Source organism: Terrapene carolina, unplaced genomic scaffold (assembly GCF_002925995.2).
Source record: "Terrapene carolina triunguis isolate 2854851 unplaced genomic scaffold, T_m_triunguis-2.0 Scaffold89, whole genome shotgun sequence".
NCBI classification, from domain to species: domain Eukaryota; kingdom Metazoa; phylum Chordata; order Testudines; family Emydidae; genus Terrapene; species Terrapene triunguis.
Genome location: NW_020664440.1, coordinates 12,744,906 through 12,765,167, shown reverse-complemented (window position 1 = coordinate 12,765,167; position 20,262 = coordinate 12,744,906). Strand labels below are relative to the sequence as shown.

The following is a 20,262-nucleotide window of genomic DNA, read 5'->3' as shown; positions in this document are numbered from 1 at the left end:
GGAGCCCTGGGGGGAGGGCGGCGAGCCCCGGCTGGGGTTCGGCTCTCCCCCCCCCCGGCGGCCAGAGCGCTGCGCCGCCGCCCCCGTCCAGGTGCCGCCCCAAGCACCAGCTTGGGTGCCTGGTGCCTGGAGCCGGCCCTGGTAACAGAATATACCTAGATGCAACTTTACCAAATAAATTGTCTATTTTCTTCTCCTTAGCAATCACATTTTTTTATGGCAGGTTAATCTAAGACAAATCTCTTGCATGTAGCTATACTACAAATCAGCAAATAGCTATACTACAAATAAAGCAAGTGATTTAAAAAAGCATACTCTAATATACAGTACTATTATACCCGTGTAAGCTAAAGTAATAATAATGAACCAAAACTTACTTTCCCAAGGCAAAGCATTCCAGTTTCACAGTTGTTCCTTTTGCAGATGGAACAGTTTCTGGGACCTGCACTTCTATTTTTGGCTCATATTCACCCATCACCCCTGTGAACACATCATAGATGCTAAAGTGTGGCTGAATTTTTGTAATACATTCTCAAGTGTTCCTGCATTATCACAGAGCTGTTCTATACATCATTACTTGCCCAATTAATCTGCTCATTTAAAACAGGGCCTGTCTCTAACAGCCGAGTACTGTGGGCTCTCTTCCCATTTACTGCCAGAGGAAAATCTGCAATACAGCTCCCCTCCATCTGTTTAAGATTAAATTTCTTCATGGTTCCATTACTTTTTTGCTTTTGAATATTTAGTTCTTTTGCAGATATCTTGTAAAATAAGGAAAGAGATAATAAAGTAGGATCACCACCTTTTGAATAATGTAATGTGGAACAAATAGCCTCTAGAAAAAGTTTTAAAAGCACTGGGGGCTAATCAGGGCTCCTATTAAGGATTTAGATGCTCAGAGATTGTATACTGTACTAGTACTTTCTTGATCTTTAACTGCCTTATTAAATAATGTATCATGGCAGGATTTTTATGAAATTGTGTTTAAAAATTTGTGCACATAAAAAAGCCATTAAATTTATGATAAATTGCCACATTTCTACTGACTGCAGAGTCTTAAAACTGGTACATATAATTTCACTGATAGTGATTATAAACTAATTGATGATCGTAGTTTAAATCTTAACTGTTTCTCTCTGGGGGCCCACCATGCAGGACTGGTGTTCAAGGATGGGGGCAGTCCTGCAGTTTTGGGGATAGGGAACAGCACTCCTGATGAAGAAAAATGACTGCTACCAATACACACTGATTCAGAATTTGGGCAGCATAGGTTCCCACAGAGTTAATTCTGATGAGTAAATCAAATGTATTGAAGTAGTTCTGGTGGTCTTTTTTTCTTATCTGCTGTATTGCCATGTGTGTCACTGTTTTATAAAAAGTACTGCATGGTGCAAGTTTAATGAGAGGAAGAAGAAGCTAGAGAGGCTATTTGCTTTGCGTTTTCACAGTGGGATTGTTTTATATCAAAAATGCCCAGGATAAGTGTGTGTGTGGGCTAAGACATACATCAAATCCACTTTTACTTGACCTATGTATTATCTGTTCTGATACAAGAACAGGTTACATTACCTTCCTTCAATCCATTTGCTTCAAATGAGCATTGTCTGTACATTATATAAAAAGCAGCTGCCACATAAAATCAGTCATCTGAACAAAGTATGTTTGTTAACAATACGAATACACAATACTTACTACCAAAACAACAAGACACATAAAAGTATCAGGGAACTCACAAGTGAATGCCACTATCCTAGGCATTTCAGTCTGAATTATTAGGCCCAATACTTTTCAGCCTTTGGAGATTATAATATGGATGGGTCTGATAGTGCTGTCCATTATTAAGGCTGCCTGACAGTTTCCAATATAAGACCCTGTTTTCAGTTGCTTAAAACTTGCCCAAACGTCAACTGTTTGGACTAAAATTTTCTATTCTGGGTGTCTGCCTCAGGATGATTTTTTTGTGTTTGTTGATAACATCCGCCAAAATGGATTGTCTGTTTCCAAAAACAAGGCTAGAGACAAATACATAGGTTTTTTATGTTAAAAAACCTATGTATTTTGTTTGACCTTTTGTTTGAACAGCTCTAGTATGACCATGCTTTGGAGCAAAAACTTGAAATTTGCAGGGGCATGGGCCTTTGTATCAGGGATGTGCTGTTTGCAACTCCCATGAAAATCTGCCCAGATTTGGCCAACTTGAAAACCTTTGAAAAATCAGAATTCACACATGCTCCATTGAAGACTTAGATTTTAGCCGCTAAAACCTCTGAAGATTCTATCTGCATTGAGCATGCTCAAGCCTTTCACAGCTCCTAGTGCTTCCCAGACTGTGCATGAGCTCTACCCACACAGTGTTCGAGCACACTCCATCCAGCCCACAGCCACAGGGACGAAGTTGGACTTTTCCTGTAATTGCAACTCTCAGCAGCTCTGGCCTGTGGCGGGGTTGAGGACTGGAACTGAGAGCAGGGAGGTGGTCTGTCCTGCACTCTCAGTGACCCTGTGCTAATGTAACCCATGTGCCTAATAGGAGATATGCCTAATAAGAGATCTGTTGGGGGTGGTGGTGGTGGAGGAGGAAAGGAATGAGTTGTGTCTGGGTCATTGTTGCTAGGCAGATGCACAAATAGCTCTCCACATCCAGAAGTTCCTGGAACTGGGTGTGGTAGTTTTGGGCATGCTCAAGAAGTTCCCTGTTGCTGGAGTCAGACTCCAGGAGGGCAGGCAATTAAGACAGCTGCTGTGCAAAAGGCCACTTGAGCACTGTGTGGGTGGTGAGAAACTGAGCCACAGGCACAGAAAGCAGGCTGAAGCATTTTGCAGAATGTTAGCGCTATTGTTAACCTTCCAACAGGGAAGCCCTGGCAGTGTTCATTATAAAAAGAGGAAATTGGGAGGGAAAACTAATTTCTTTTGTTTTAATTGTATACTTTGAATGTTTAATTTTAGTCAAACTCTTTTAGTTACCATATATACTCGTTCATTAGCCCGTTCGTTTATAAGCCCACCCCCCAAAATGGATAGGTAAAAATAGCAAAAACTGTATGACCCTTTTATAAGCCGACCCTATATTCAGGGCTGGCTCCAGGCACCAGCTGAACAAGCAGGTGCTTGGGGCGGCCAAGGGAGAGGGGCGGCACCTGAGGCAATTCGGGGGCGGCAGGTCCCTCACTCCCTCTAGGAGCAAAGGACCTGCCGCTGTACTGCCGCTGCCGATCGCGGCTTTTTTTTTTGTTTTTTCTAATTGCCGCTGCCGATCGCGACTTTTTTTTTTTTTTTTGCTTGGGGCGGCAGAAATGCTGGAGCCGGCCCTGCCTATATTTCAGGGGTTGGAAAACTTTGGCTCCCAGTCCGTCAGGGTAAGCCACTGGCGGGTTGAGACATTTTGTTTACTTGGCGCGTCTGCAGGCATGGAGCCCCTCAGCTCACTGTGGCCGCGGTTCACCATTCCCAGCCAATGGGAGCTGCGGGAAGTGGCGAACCGCGGCCACAGGGAGCTGAGGGGCTCCATACCTGCAGACGCTCCAGGTAAACAAAACAACAATGTATTAGATATTCAATTCAATGATTCCATAGAGTTTAAAATCATCACATTTTGGTGTAGACCCATTTATAAGCCAACCCCTGGCTCTTTGATGTGTCACTTTTTTACCAAAAATATTCGGCTTATGAACAAGTATATACGGTAAATTGCCTCAACTAGTATGATTCACCAACTTTTCTTTTATATACATGTGATAATGGGGAAAGAGTCATTTATTTTGCTATTTTCAGTTTTGCATTTTTCTTGTAACAGGTTTTTTAAAAATTTATATACTTACCTGAGTGGTTGGTTAATTGGTTAGCTGACTAAGTAACTGAGTGATTTCAGCAGAGGAGGAGGAAGAGTCTGCATGAATTCCAACTGAAGATTTCTACAAGCAAGTAGAGCAGTGTTTCTCAAACTGGGGTTGCCGCTCGTGTAGGGAAAGCCCCTGGCGGGCCAGGCTGGTTTATTTACCTGGCCCGTCCGCAGGTCTGGCCGATCGCAGCTCCCACTGGCCACGGTTCGCCGCTGCAGGCCAATGGGAGCTGCTGTAAGCGGCGCGGGCCGAGGGACTTACTGGCTGCCGCTTCCCGCAGCCCCCATTGGCCTGCAGCGGCGAACCGCGGCCAGTGGGAGCTGCGATCGGCCGGACCTGCAGACGGGGCAGGTAAACAAACCGGCCCGCCCCGCCCCTACACGAGCGGCGACCCCAGTTTGAGAAACTCTGAAGTAGAGGGAAGTTGTTGCTTTTGACTCAGCAGACTGTATAGATTTAGTGACCTAAGATTCTAACTGAGACCCAGGTGAACTCCACCTAAGCTTGTGGAAACTCTTGGTTTCTTCTCACTATGTTTCTGTGGGGACTGTCCTGTTTATATTTAATTTATTTTCTTTATGTTTATATATAATTGTGAAGATAATGTATGTGGCTTATAAAGTAGCCATGTTCTGTTATAAAAATTAAGTTATTTATTATGTTTCTTTATAATAAGATTTTATAAATTTAGAAATTAAGCATAGAGTACATTGCTTTTGGACTTAATTGTGGGGAGGTTGACCCTGTGCAATCCTTGCTGAATGTCCTCCATGCTGCTGGGGTGCCAGTGTAACTTTTGGGTGGGCTCATTGCCTTTCTCCAGCGCCTAAAAAACCCAACTCCCATAGAAAAGCACCTGGAGACTCAGAATTCAGTCATGGAGGAAGAAACCATAGGATTCAAATGCAGAGGGGACAGAAGCTTGACCAGAGGTGAGGAAAAAATGCTTGGGACAAGGAATTTGGTGCCACTGGGACTGAAAGGGGGAGGGAATCTGTGACTGGCTGGGCAAGGAGATTGGGCTTGGGAACTGGTGAGGAGAGGGAGGGAGGAGAGTCTCGGGCTGGTTGGGCAAGGAAACCAGGATTGGGAGCCGGTGACAGAAATGAGCAGGACTGGGAGCCAGTTGGCTTGGGGAGGAACACTGAGATTGGACTAGGAGCTGGAGGGAGAAAGGGAGGCTGGGAATGGCTGGACAAGGTGACTGGGACTAAGATCCAGAGTAGGGGGGGAATGCACTGCTACCTGGAGTCTCTCCCAGCCTCAGCTCCTGACACACACCCTACACCAGTCTTACGGCTGTCCTCCATAATGCCTGTGCCGGGGGAATCCTTCCTAGACAGAACTGGGATTTTTAAGGCCCCCTTTATGCTACTAAGGCCCTTCAACCCAGCATAAAGGAGCCAAAGTGGTGGAAAGGATCTCAACCTCAGGTTTTCTACTGGTGGAGAGCATCCCTAGTCTAGCCTATATTTGGGGGGGGGGGGGGGGGGGGGAAGAGGGGAGGCTTCCTATTCTACCTCACCATAGACAGGAATTCTGCTACATGGTTCCATGTTTAATAATATGTACTTTACAGTAGATAGATTAATAACAGTTTAGTATATTTTAAGTAAAGTGGGAGAGGTACATTGTGAAATTTTCTCATTCTAATTGAAATTAGATGTAACTGGGACATTAATTGTTGATGAATTGGCCTCTTAGTCTGCTAATTTAATGATGCAGCGGTCTAATGAGAATAATATGTCATATATTAAGATGTACTGGACATGTCGGCATAAATCCAAAAGACAAGCAAGACATATTTGCCAGTTTAAATACAACGTGGCTATTCTGTGGTTTCCATTTCATTCATTTGTGCTCTTTATATTTCTGAAATGTGCTGTGTTTTTTCATTTGATGCATCATAACATGTTAAGTCCAGATTTTATTGCATCACTAACTGTTGTATTAGAAACTAAGTTGGAAATGATTTTAGATGTTGCCCACAATGTTAGTGACAAGCTTAGTTTCAAAATACAAATGTAGCACATCTTAAATATACTAATTTTTGAGCCTGGGGAAATCTGACCATATTTTGCTAAATGGACATTAGAGCACCTTTCCTGTTTAATGCAATGTTTTCCAGGGCTCCTTAGCAGTTCAATTAAAATTTCAAGTCCATAATAAACTCTAGAGTAAACTTCAAAGGAGTTGGAGTATGTTTGTGTGAAATACTTCAGGAAGGCAATTGGACCCTGTAAATATGATAGTGTGAGTGTGCAGAGGAACGATTTGCTAAGGTAAAGCCCTTGGCGATATGCTTCACAGTGAGTACCACTAGTAAGCATCATCACATTATGCTCCATTTCAAGAACAGCAGCATATACAGGGCCCAATCTTACTTCTGCTAAAGTCAGTGGAAGCAGAGCATGGTATGATTTGTGTAAAATATTGTTACTGAAGATCTTAAATAACATACAGGCTATGTGTATTCCTCATATGGAGCAGATGCTAATGGAAGACTTGACAGCTTTTAGCTTTCATCTTTTACTTTCATGCACTGGATAACCTGTACTGGATTTAAGGGCCAAATTCTGCTATCCATTACTCCACTGACTTCCTAAAGCCTCATTTAAACACTGCATGCAATCATGAAAATATGATTTATGTATCTACTCAAAAACTTAATGTGATACAGATCGATTTGCAGTATAAAATTAGAAATCTTTACTTCTTTTCCCCTTCTTGTACCACTCCTCTGACTACTAAAAATAGCATTCATTCTACTGGGAACGATTGCCTAAGCTAATAGCTGCAAAGTATTTGTGTGATCATTTTTGGGCTGTATAAAATGAGCAAAACTGCAGCATATCCACTAAAATCTGTTTTCTTCCCTGTCCTTGGTCGAGTGTCTCCAAGTTTGTATTTTATTTTACAACCATTCCATGCTCTTGTGGCATCTTCCAGTGACAAAGTATCTTTCACAACTACAGCTTTAAAAAATACTGATTTCTATGACATAGAACTGCAAACTGAGTCTGTGTATTCTTCACATCCTCAGTGGATCTTTAGAAAGTTGAGACTATTTATTTATCTTTACTCTGAATAAAAATTCAGTCCATTTCTTAATATTTGCGCAATGATTGCTTCACAAAAAAACATCAAACCAGATATCTTACCATCATTCCTCAGTATCAAAGGAGTTGGGGGGCCCAGCACTTTATTATTTGTTACAGTGTTTGTCACCACGCATGTGTAGTTGCCCACATCAGATGTTTCCACCTTTGCTATGTACAAATTCCCAGTCTCTTGAGAAACAAAGCGACGATTATCCTGGTGCACAAATGATGGGTATTCATTGAAGATCCATGCATAAGTCAGTTCTAGAAGTAAAAGGTATTATTAGTATTATTAACATAATGCTTTTTAAAATTTAAAATATGGTTCCATCCCAGGGCAGAACTGAAACTCTGAAAATGAATTTCTCCCTGTCTCTTGTACTTACAGTATGGGGACACTAACTCATAATGAAACGAAAAATTCTTGTTTGTACAATTATGGATATAATCTTCCATATGTGTACTGGTGCAGTACTGTCTTTCTGAGTCTTCAGACAGACAGCTTATAGCTCCAATGCCTCTGTTGCCCCTCAACTTTTCCAAACCAGAACAAAATGAAATTAACGAGAATTTCACTAATGATATTCTGAAACTGTCAAGAATCATGCCAATTTCACATGGCTTAGAAAAGTGATGAGCTGTAGGACAGGCAGGCACTGGAGCTATTTATGGCAAAGATGACTCAAGAGCAGCCTTGCATAAACTAGGAGGGCTCTGTAAAGAAGCAGAAATGCAGATAGTGAGTAACTTATAGAATAGAGGGTTCTCAGTACCTTGCTTCTTTTTCTGGACTATTCATTAATTTGGGTAAAAATAGTAAGAAAACCTGTCACATTTGGGTATAGATAATGTTGGTCTTGTTTAGTGGACTTTTATATCCATTACAATGCTGATTTTTGTGGGAATTCTTTGATTTATACCCAAAGGTTCCGTTTTTTAAACAATTTCACCAAAAATGTCAGCTTTGTATAAAGCCATCTGATTTTTTTTTTTTTTTAAATTAATAACCATGATATCCTGTACCTACAATAAAACATGTATGTAGTCTTAAAAATTTACACGTTAACACATTTAAAAAGAAACGGGTTAAAACTGAATATATTTTCCTCCTATACTGACCTATGTCCAGGCTTCTATTTTTCTCTTGCAAGTGTTGAAAACTTTAGACACAAAAAGTATAACACGGAATAATGCAGCTATTGCCATAGCATTTGGTCACGATCTTGCAAAGTTACCGTGCTGGCTGACTTTTATGCTCATGCAGAATTCCCAAGTCAAGGCCCTACAAATGTCTTTCTGCACTGATCATTTAGCAGGATCAGGCCTTCCACCATTATGCAAATGAAATGAACCATTGTCTTTGGCAGGGAAACTTACCTTGTAGTTCACCTTTAAGAACTGTTGAGGACCAGTGGACAGTGGACCAGCTTTCACAAGCAAGTTCTACATCTTCGCTTCCAAAACTGCGCATCAAAATTGTGGGTGACTATGTTTGTATGTGCACATAACTCATTTGGATCCACATCCATTTATTTGAATTTATCAGCCACCGTATCGCAGAGAATTCAGACTTAATGGTTTGACAGGTCAGGAAGCTTTATCACACAGAAACAAAGTGTGGAACAATTGTTATGCCTTTGTCACCAAGAACATGTCTGTAACAGGGTGTGCTGACTCAGGAGCTAACTCAGCACTCTGTCACTCAAATCCCCATCTGTTTATACTAACTGAGTTCTGATTGAAAGACAGGCAGTTGACGGAAGAGGATAATTAACTGAATGGGGATACAGCTGAGTGGCTAAGTGGGTAGAAGCAGCCCCAACAACTGGGCCCATATAAGCAGACAGGAAGGAAGGGAAGCAGGAAGAGTTGGGAGCCTGAAGGAAGGCAGAAGTAGACAGGACTGACTGTTTCTAGTAGTACTGCTCCCTTTGCTAGAAGCAAGTGGGGAAGCCGGCTATGAACTGTAAATAGATGTGAACAACACTATATGCCGTGGCCTGCTGGAAGAATACAATAAATAAAGGTGGTGGTGAAGGAGACCTGAAGAAGTTGTGGTCTGTGGCCTGAAAGGACTCTCAGGGGACCACCCCATGACAATCTCATTTTTCCTGAGTCATGAAGAATACTCTTAACTTTATTTCTTCTTTCCTTTCAAAATAAATTATGGTGGGATCTGCCTTACTCTGTTCTTGTGAACTGTATGGTTTTATACTTTGGAATTTTTTAATACACTAAATTATGTAGCTATAATCTTTAATGTGACTAATTAGATAATACTTTAATTTATAACATGCCTTTGCGAAAGGAAAAAAACAGTGAGAGACATACTGCATACTCTGATTGCAGAGTTCATAACTTAGATTAATGTAATATAACCCCATTATATTTGTCTAAGACTAATACCCAAACACAGAAAATGTTTGAGAAATTACAGTAAGGAAAGATCACTGTAGCTTTGTAAAGGGAACATTAATTATAGTAAACAGCATATTCCTAGTTTAATACTCTAATGAGCCATAATTGTAATTGACCTCAAGTACTGTTATGTACTTTAGGAAATACAGTCTGTCCTAATGTTCCAGTGTTTACACACATAGGAGGGGGTATGCAGATTGTTGGGTTTTTCATTTTATTTATTTATTTATTTATTTAATGACAGGATTATAAAATGTCTGCTTAGACTTCTTGGAAGATATAATTATGTTTATGTGGGAATATCTAATCATTGTATTTACACATGTGCATCTAATTATAAGTAACCCCATGCTGATGTCAAGAGGATACTTTGAGTAAACAAGGTAGCACTTCTCAGCAGGCTTATTATTTTCTGCAAGTATTTAGATTTTTTTTTAATTTACTCTTGGTGAACAATTAACTTGTTTCCCCCAGAAGCATCCAACAATAGACAAACATTTCTGCTTTAGAATGCAAAGAGCAGCTTTTAGCTCTGAGTGAATCTCCACAGACCTTGGTCCCCCCAGCAAAATAAGGAAAAGCCTAAGACAAAAACGTTATGTAGTAACTACAGCACAGTCAATTAATAACGTTCTCCACAATTTGTTTGACTCTGATTCAGTGTCAGTTTAGAAACCCTGGGCAAGCAGATTGCAAGGGGGAAGAAGGCTGTGTGGATGTTATATGCAATGGGGAAGACTGATTTAAAAACCAACTAGTGATTTTGAGTACTTCAATTATTGGGAGACCATCTTGAGGCAATTTAAAGTGGACAAATTTTCAGAGGATGGATGCTCAGCACTTTCTGAAAATCAGGTTCCTTTAAGTTGTCTCAAGTTGGGTTTCCCTCCCTCACCCTCAAAAAACAAAAAGAGGAACCCCAAATCACTAGCCACTTTTGAAAATCTCAGCCCTAATAAAGATCTAATGATTTAGTAACTCTGCCTTATTCTGATTCTAATACAGTTACACTGCACAGTACTACAGCTATATGACTAACAACTGCTGTAGCTATAAGGCATGAGACAGCATTACCACGTCAGCTGTGCTGTGTAGTATTTAAAATAACTGGGTGATACTATTAAGAGTTCTAATTTTTTTTGTTCTAAAATAACTGGGGACTTTTTATTATTGTAGAATTACAGTGAGTTTGAATCAAGTGATATAATAAAAAGGATGGGAAATAAAGCAGACTGGAGAAGCCTTAAGTACATTTCCTTGTGTAGCAATACATAAACACATACTGTACCATACTCAATTTGATTTCCTTAGAGATCCCTGTGCAATATTTATGTCTTTTCAAACTTGACAGATTTCTTTTGATAAGGTTTCACATACTAATTGCTCTGGAAGTGACAGACAGTTCCTGTCCCATAGGCAATTTGTAACATCTGAGTAAACAGACACTTAAAATACAGAACGAGATAGCATTTGGTGATTCTGGTGGGTGATTGAAACACTTATGTGGGTTATAACAAGGTGCCTTACAGTGTAAAGGTTGTACACAGACTATGCCAGGTATCCTTTGAGGACTTAACATGATGTTCTGTTTTCTAACTTGGGTTCTTATGTAATTTTGGCTAACAGACAATGTTTTACTACACTGCAGAAAATGTTTTATTTGCCTTTTTAAAATACATTAAACTAAGTCTCTTACATGTGGTGCACTATTTTACACATTTTGACCCAGATTTGCAACTGGTGAAAATCTGTGACGCTTGATAGGTTTTCAGTCGATTGATACCAGCCGAGGAGCTGGCCCTTTATACATAATGTACCATTTTTCCCCTAGGGAGATGCACTTTCCACGTGGGGAGGTGCTTTGACTGCATGCATTTCCAAAAGAGATAAAGGTGTGTCAAAAAAATCTAAAAGACTGCTGGCAAATTCACACTTTGGCAGGGTTTTCAAGACTGGACAGAGGAAAACTGCTATTTCTGAACTTTTAAGGCATGATCACAGGCTTCCACAGCTTTTTAAAATTCACTGGATTCAGGACGTTAAAGAAGAAACTTTTTTTACTATACTGTCCATGTTAAGAACTTTTCCTTATATATACACACACGTATGCTGCTGATCAAGGAAAACTGGTGGCGTTAGCTTACTCTGCTGTTAGTGCTTCTGTACATACTTGGGATGCTCAGTGCCATAGCAGTAAGCTTATCGCACACCAAGAGAAGGAAAGCAGATTTCCTTTTGTCAAAGAATGAACCTCTTTGTGCACCAGGTCAGAAGACACTAGGATCTGCTCTAAGGCTCTGGAGCCATGAAGCAAAGATAATACAGATATGGAAACAGCATGTTAAAACTCTGTAATATCCCTCAGAATTCAAGGGAGCCCTGGGTAAATTCAAGCACAGGTAAAGACTGGTGAAGCGAAAGGTGGGGAACACATTAGGTTGTTGAGAGAAGCTTGGTCTCACTCTGGCTAAAATAAATGGTGGAAGAGAAGTGCAGAGACATATAGTCACAGAAATGGAAGTCATATAAACATATGACAGAGAAATGTACCACACAGTAGTACCTAAGAATGTACTTCATTTAGTTAGCCATCAAAATTCACCAACAACGGGAAATACCATAAGCTTTTAGGGAAAGCTTGGGCACACAGCGATAACAGAGAACATGTTAACATTATTAGTATTAATATATTTAATTTTATGTTATGGATTAGTGATCAGCACTGGTATGTGATAGACTGCATGCTATAGGTGGAATATACATTTCAAACACATCCATCTAAGGCAGTGGTTCTCAAGCTTTTGAACTGGTGATGCTTTTCACATAGCTAGCCTCTGAGTGCGACCCCCCTTATAAATTAAAAACACTTAAAAAATATATTTAACACCATTATAAATGCTGGAAGCAAAGCGCGATTTGGGGTGGAGGTTGACAGCTCACGGCCCGCCATGTAATAACCTTTTGACCCCTGAGGGGTCCCGACCCCCAGTTTGACAACCCCTGATCTAAGGGACATCAACCTTTATCCCAGTTCACAGCCCCGTGAACGTTCTTGGCTTCTACTCAGGTGCAATATTAAAAGATAGGAACCCTTTATTTAAATTATTTCATCACCTTCATAGATTTTCCCCCACCTGAGCATGACAATTTCGCTCCACAACAGCTTGGACTATGTCTGCATTTCAGAATTGAGTATATTGATCACAAATCCATATTATATACTATAAGAAACAAACAAAAAGAACCCATTAACAAATCTCAGCCAGGATTTAAAAACAAAAAGTTTTAGGCTCTTGAGTCCATTCCTAGATGACTAAATAAATGGCCTGATTTTCCAAAGTTTAGAACATCCAATAATTCCCATCGACTTCACTTAACACTTTTGTAAACTGACCACTTATTTAAGCTACTTAAATAAAGATTTTGGAACCTAATTTAAGACACTCATTTTTAAATATCTTGTCCCAGATACTGTCTCTTCTGGCCTGTTATATGCCTGAAGTCAGAGCTCCTCTTTTTGCTGAAGAACCCTCTCACACAAGTTGCCACTAGAGAATCTACAGGCCCAAGCAGACGAAGGCAATCACTCTGCACCAGAAACAGTATCACTAGACATGGCCTGACTGTGGAATGACGGGAGATGGAGGTGTAGAGATGTAGAAAGTTGTATAGAGCATCATACAGACACAGAAAAATGGCATCTTTTAGCCCAGCAATGGGCAATGGAGGAGGACAGAAGGAATCAGTAGCCTCATCACTCTGTCTGCCCCTTGTGTCTTCTTTCTGCTAGCAGCATCCATTTGCTCTCTCATACTGACATATCTGTGCCTTCTATTTGATTTATCATCTGTGTCATTACTTCCTGTCTGGCTACTCTAGAGTACCTTACATTCAGATGCACGCTTAGTTTCCTACTAGTATCATCTCATTCAACTCACAGAGGTTTTATAATTTAAGTAGAAAGTGCTGTTTCTTTAGGAACATTTGTATCTGAGAGAACAGTTTTACTGCAGGTGTGCTCAGTCTTCATTCTCTGACAGCTAAATCTGATGAAAAAGGGATTATCCCATTCTGGCTCTTTTATAGAGCTTGCATGTTACTGTGAACACCTGATGCTCTTTCCAAGGTGTAAGCTGAAGAACTGTAGTGCTCTTCAAGCTGGCAAAGGTTCTCTTGGTCACTGGCCTGGTGCTCTGTGACTCTTGTTATATCTCTTTAAGAAATGAGATTGGCCAATTTCCTCTTTAAATGTAATCCTTGATTTATAACCATATGACTTGTGAATATATAATTTGACATTCCTCATACTCTCTTAAATGTCTTGCATCTTGTTGCACGCTAGATTGACTAAATAACCGTAAGTCCATGACTCCAGATTTCAGAAGCCAGCTGCGCTGGATGACCTGAAAATATATGCATTGTAGCCAAGACTAGTTACTTTCCTAGGACATTCATAATACACTGGACAACAAAAACCTTCTGTACATGCAAATAATAAATAAATAATAATGGCTCGCTCTTATAGAGTGCTCTTCGTCAGTAGATCTCAAGGTGCTTTACAAAGGTGGTCATTATTATTTATCCCATTTTGCAGAGGGGGAAACTGAGGCATAAGGACCTGACTTGCCCAAGGTCACCCAGCAAAGCAGTGGCAGAGCCAGGAACTGAACCAAGGTCTTCTGAGTCCCAGTCCAGTGCCTCTATATGTGTATATATGTCCTCTATTCGATATTCTTGTTATCTATAGGTGCAAGGTGCCTGGGATGCCAGTGGACAAATGGTCCTGTCATTAAAGCAATGAGGAGTCCGGTGGCACCTTAAATAAATCTGTTAGTCTTTCAGTTTCCACGGCACTGCTTGTTGTTTTTGTGGATACAGACTAACACGGCTACCCCTCTGATACTTGGGTCCTGTCATTGTGCACGAGAGCTTAGGGATGGAGTCACCCAATTATTTTCTGAATTTGGTTCAAGAGAGTGCTACTAGGGAAGCAACCATGCATTCTCTTTACTCTGTGACAAGAACTATTCCCATGAGTATCATCATGCACTTCTCCATAGTATTCAGTTCTCCTGAAAGGCAGGCACATAATCAAGCATGATCTACCTGAGGAATACCTCAGACTCCTCTCAAGAAATTCAAACCTCTGCCCAAACTGAGAATTACTTTCAGTCATACTAGAAATATGATTTTACCACATTCTATAGCAAATCCCTACTTATGAATCAGGCAGAGAGAAGAGCTGAATCACCAGGCTATAGAGTTGTTCTTACTTTCTCTCTCTGGCCTAATGAATATATAAGTATGAATACAAAGTAGAACAGCTTCAATAGGAGAGAATGTAGCCCATTGGTTAGGATGTTCACCAGGAAGGAGAAGATCTGAGTTCAACCCTGCTCTAGGATGGGGATTCAAACCTAGGGTTCCCATATGACATCCCAGGCAAGTGCCCTAACCACTGGGCTAAAGGTTATGGGGGAGGAAAGGAATGGACACATAGACACACTGTCTATCTCTCATTTCTGAAGCTGACCCTGAAAACCTTTTTTCCAACCGAAACTAAGTGGGTCACTCTATATCTGACCTTTCAGTCTTCATCCTCAAAGGAAACATGCACAACACTTTCAAAAAACAATCTTTTGGGAGCTTAAATTCATTACTCTGCTAGACACCAAAAATCAGCTGGACTGAACAGAGACACTGGATTTATAGCTTATTACCATTAACCCCCTCTTTTTGTCCTTTGACTGCAGAGGTGTTAACAGGCCATTTTATCTTGAATGGTCCCTTACAATCTGAGCTAACTACTTCTGCTAAACAATTTGTTCCATCTTGCATTTTGCTGTGAGACTAGGCGTTCCTTTCCCAGATCCGAAGAAGAGCTCTGTGTGGCTCGAAAGCTTGTCTCTCAGCAACAGAAGTTGGTCCAATAAATGATATTACTCACCCACCTGGGTCAAATTCACAGATAGTTTTGGGTTGACCGAAACTGAACTTTTAGAGAATAAACTACGGGTCCAAACATTTTTGCCCAGCTCTGCCAAAGTGGCTCTCAGTTACACCATGAAATATGGATTATCTCTATGGTGTTCAGTGTCCACTCTGTATTTACTTTGGTGTGAATGGGAGCAAAATTTGGCCCACAATATTTCCAAAGAGCATTTGGGAAATGTATTCTTTGCATTGCACTTTCCCACATGTAGTGCTTGGCAATTTTTGGTTAGAGCACATCTGAATATATAGACCTTGGACAGTTAAAAAGGTGTCGCCCCATTTTTGTATATATCCTTCCCCTTTCACATCTCCATTACTCCGTTATGTGGCATGGCCCAGAATATGTGGCATGGCACAGACCCCTGGCAGATTTGCATTTAGCTGATGAGAATCACATTTCATTACATTTCTAATTAATTGATGAGAATCTATATGAAACAGAGCGTAATCCCCAGTACATCCCCAGGACAACACTGCAGCATACTTTCTACTTTAGGAAAAGATACAGACTTAAAGGAAGTTAATGTTAATTGCAAAATGTTCTCAAATAATAACTTTTACAAAGTTGTCAAAAATGTTATTGAAAGCTGAATAGGACTTATGCTTTGAATTACTATTTTAATTAGACAGATGATTTGCCAAAATAATGTTCTCTCAGGTTCCCATGTAGTTTTAACCTTTTTTTTCTCTTAGTGAATACAAAATGCACATTTCATGTCTCATACATTAACAGCTTCCTTTTTGGTATTGCTTTTAGACAAAATATACATTTCCCATAAAGAGAGGTCCTGTCACTGAGCGAATTTAAAAGGTCTATATAATGATTATGGAAAAAGCTATTAAAACATCAAGATTTCATTTACCATAAAGCTAAATGGAAGAGTAAAAAACGTAAATGTGTATTAACAACAAAATGGGGAATGTTTATAATTTTTAATACAAACAGTGTGCTGTAATATGCAATGTTAGATTTTACAGGTTTTACTGAAAGTTACAAAAATATATCAGATCATTAATAGTTCCTCTAATATTTCATCCTCAACAAGTGGGTAAAAATTGTGACTCCCTTTTAATCACAGAGGTTGCAACGTCTGCTGTAAAATCTCATAGAGACGAAGAATGTATACAGATCTTAAAAGATATGTATGCCACAAATTCAATGTATGATCTTGGGAAAATCATTCAGACTGTTCGTGATTAGTTTATCATTGGCAGAATGGGGATATTTATACCTTAACCACCTTTTAAAAGCTATCTTTAACCCTGGGATGAGGGTGGTATGGGAAGGCCTAATCCAGCTACCAGTGGAGTCAACGAAGAACTCCCATTAATTTCAACAGGGGTCAGGCCTCAGTATGAAGTATCTTTATTTATTCTCCTCTTCAGATAGTATATGGCTCTAGCTACGAACTTTAAATGGAAAACATCTACTTTATTATTATTGCTAGTATGGCAAACAAACAAGCAAAACCTCCTGAAATAAATCAAACTTATAATTAAAAACATAAAACAAAACAAAAAAGCCCACCCCAAAAAGACTTTTTACCGCACTAGGGACTTCACTTAAGCTCAGAGATTGTTATGAAATATTCATATTATGGCAGCACCCAAAAGCTCTATCTCCATGTATCTTATCTATGCATTTCTAATGCTCCCATCCACACAGCGTCTGGACACTGATCGCACTGTCGGGCATACCATTGTAACAGAGTTCACTACATTAGTCTGCAAAATGTGTAATCTCTCCCTGGTGCATTCTGCAGAAAGAGACAATTCTTTTGGCTGTCTTCATTGTACACAAAAATATCTTTACTCTTTGGAAAATGGGCTAGTCTCCAAGCTGCTGCAACAGTGAGTAGGTGCTCAAATTGGGGGGGGGGGGGAAATGTCAACTAATGTATTTCTCGCTCCTTAAACTGTCTTAGATTAAAGCCTTGGTATGACAGACAGAAAAAGGCTTCCAACCTGAATAACTGTCTCCGGCACCTGTCACGACTGCACAGCCTCTTCACCAATCAAATTAGCAAACCACTCCGCCCACCCTTCAATTAGAGATGGCGCCTCATATAAATAATACAAATTATTTTACAGTGCTGAAAACAAATGAACGATTATTGGCTTTGGCTTTGAAGCCTCCCCCTGAAGAAGTGAAGATGGATGTAGATACATACTCCCCTCTACCTTGCAACAGGCACTCAAGCTTCTTCCCACTGTAGGGCTGCTAATGCAGATGCTCTAAGCCGACGAGAGAAAGCTCTCCTGTCGACTTAGTTACTCCAGCCCCCGCGAGCGCTGGTAGTGACGTGGGTAGGAGAAGCTCTCCCACCAACATAGCGCTGTCCACATCGGCGCTTAGGTCAGTGTAAATCGGGTGGCATATTCACACCCTTGAGCGATGTAACTTATAGCAACCTAAGCTGTAGGGTGCACATAGCCTGACACTCTCTGCAACCTTCCGGAAAGTGCCCTAACTGGGCGTCTCCCACTTGTGTCTGTGTTCCCTTTCTCCCTCATCTGCCTGCTTCCGTTCTGGGTCTCTCTCTGTACAGAAACACATGGCCAGGGGGAAGGGGGATGTCATTCTCACTCCCCATTGCCAGTTTAAACCTAATGGCAGGTTCAGGAACTGGAAGAGGAGAAGCAGATTAGCTGGAGAAAAGGGGCATGAGGCCACTAGAAATGGAGCTCTCCTGCAGAAAACCCTCCTCCAGCCCAAACATGTTCACGTTACATGAACACTCAAACCCCTTAAATGCAGCCATTCCCGGTGGATAAGAAGTTCCAGCCCCAGTCTGCAGGGATTTCATTAGCAGAACTCCAAGCATGAAGATGCTGCAAAACTGGCTCTTAAACAGAGCATGGGCTGGGAGGAGGAGGAAGTGAGGGCTTTTTTAAATGCCTTCATTGAGTATGAAGGAACTCACCCCTTCTGTCCCCCTCCACTGTAAATTGTAGGCTTGCTCCTGAGGCTCAATGAGGTCCAGGGTTCTCAGTTCTCTCCATTCTCATTGCTTCCTAAGACCAGCAGCACACCCACTGCTTTAGTACCGCACTGCTGATCTCCCAGGAGAGAGAACAGCTCATGTTGCGGCGATCCTAAGAACAACTCCCTTTGCTCCTGTGAAGTATTGAACACTATATCACAGATCACATTTGTTTTTACACCCATACGCAAACTAGTGATAGGTCAAGCATGCGAATGTAACCATCTACATAGGAATCATATTTGATATTAGGTGGCTGGTATTGTGGCTAGAGAATAGATTTGCATTTGCCTTGATAAATGATGATTATTGCTAAGCTATAGGTAATGGATAAAAATATGTTATTGCCATTCATATAATACAGCAGCTTGTGACAGAAGACCATATATTGTGCTGTAAGCTATCATGGCAAAGCCTCAAGGATACCAAGCAAAAGGGCCCATGGCAGATTTATCTGAAAATGTCTTGGCTATGGAGGGTTGAAAGCAGACTCTTAACATTATATTTAATATGCTTGCTTGAATTTCCATAGTAATTTCCATGGAGACTTACCTAACAAAGTAACAGGAGCCAGTCTTTTGCTGCATTTCCCCTAGCAGCAACAAACGGAGGTAACAAGAATACAGAACTGACACATCACATACTCCCAGCTGTCTCTGGTATCTCCCATTCCATTCCCTCTCCCAAATGCTGCTATTCTTCACTTTTATTTCTTTACACCATCATCTATTTTGTAACATAAAAAGTGCAGAGGCTCTGGGAGGGAGGGGAGCTGAAGAGCATTGGAATATAGCTGTTTACTGCCCGATATTACCCTGAACAAACACTGCACACCAAGACATGCAACACTGTCTCACAAAACTCATACCCAAAGATGCAAATATGGCTGCTATCAATATTCTCTTGTTATTACAACCAGACAAACTCCTGTGCATATGGTATGGGGACGAATGTGACCTATTCTTAGGTTGTTTCAATCCACACTTTAAAGCACTAACACCTTCTCTTTTTTTTAAACTGGCCTTCACTGTTGAGGTTCGTTCAATTTTAAAATAAAAGAGGAGGCCCTGCAAAAAAGTGGGCTTCCCTTAACTTCAGCACAAATTGAGGAGGCTTAGCATCTCTCAGGATCAGACCCCTAATGAGAGGGACAATCTCTTACTTTATTATCACTGAATTTTCAAAGAATCTGCTACAACTTGCATTCACCGGTTAAAAAAAAAGATACACTACTGGTCTAGTACCAATATGCTCCCCGGGGAAGAAAGACATGAGTAGTGAAGCTGTCAGAGAAACCACAAAAGGAGCAGGAGAGGAAAGCAGTGATATTTCCCTTCATTTGGTCCTACTCAGTGAGCCTGCAAAAATCCTTCTGTTTTCCACTGTACAGATGGGGCTTTGCAGCTCTAGGGCAGAAGGAGGGGGAATGAAGTCTAGGAGCAACCATTGTCCATGGCATACTCCCTTCTCAGCCAGGCAGATGAATTAGTACTTCTCTAGATGAAGACAGGGTGGATCCCAGGGCAGTCTGGCGACTGGTGGCACAATGCAACTAAAGGGGAAGAGAAGACAAGGCTTCATCATGGGGTTGGAGCTACCAATCTGTGAGGTTTGATGAACACAATTCTGCCCTGTCTCCAGCCTCCCAAGCTCCTTCTCACTTGAGTGGCGTGTTTGTCTGGAATTCTGCAAGGTTTGTTGTAGAGCAGTGGTTCTCAAACCTTTGTACTGGTGACCCCTTTCACATAGCAAGCCTCTGAGTGAGACCCCCCCCCTTATAAATTAAAAACACTTTTTAACATATTTAATACCATTATGAATGCTGGATGCAAAGCGGGGTTTGGGGTGGAGGCTGACAGCTCGCAATCCCCCCATGTAATAACCTCACATTCCCCTGAGATGTCCTGCCCCCCAGTTTGAGAA

The 20,262-nt window shown here is 40.9% G+C and overlaps 1 protein-coding gene across 1 annotated transcript in view; it reads right to left on the bottom strand.

The window, feature by feature from the left end:
• CNTN4 (contactin 4) overlaps positions 1-20,262 on the bottom strand; it is a 353,580-nt gene that overhangs the window by 127,534 nt on the left and 205,784 nt on the right. The window contains exons 6-7 of the mRNA XM_026650447.1: positions 7,004-7,207; positions 378-480 (exon numbers count right to left, since the gene is read on the bottom strand). Coding sequence (XP_026506232.1) covers positions 378-480; positions 7,004-7,207 — 307 coding nt within the window. The remainder of the gene's footprint in view (positions 1-377; positions 481-7,003; positions 7,208-20,262) is intronic.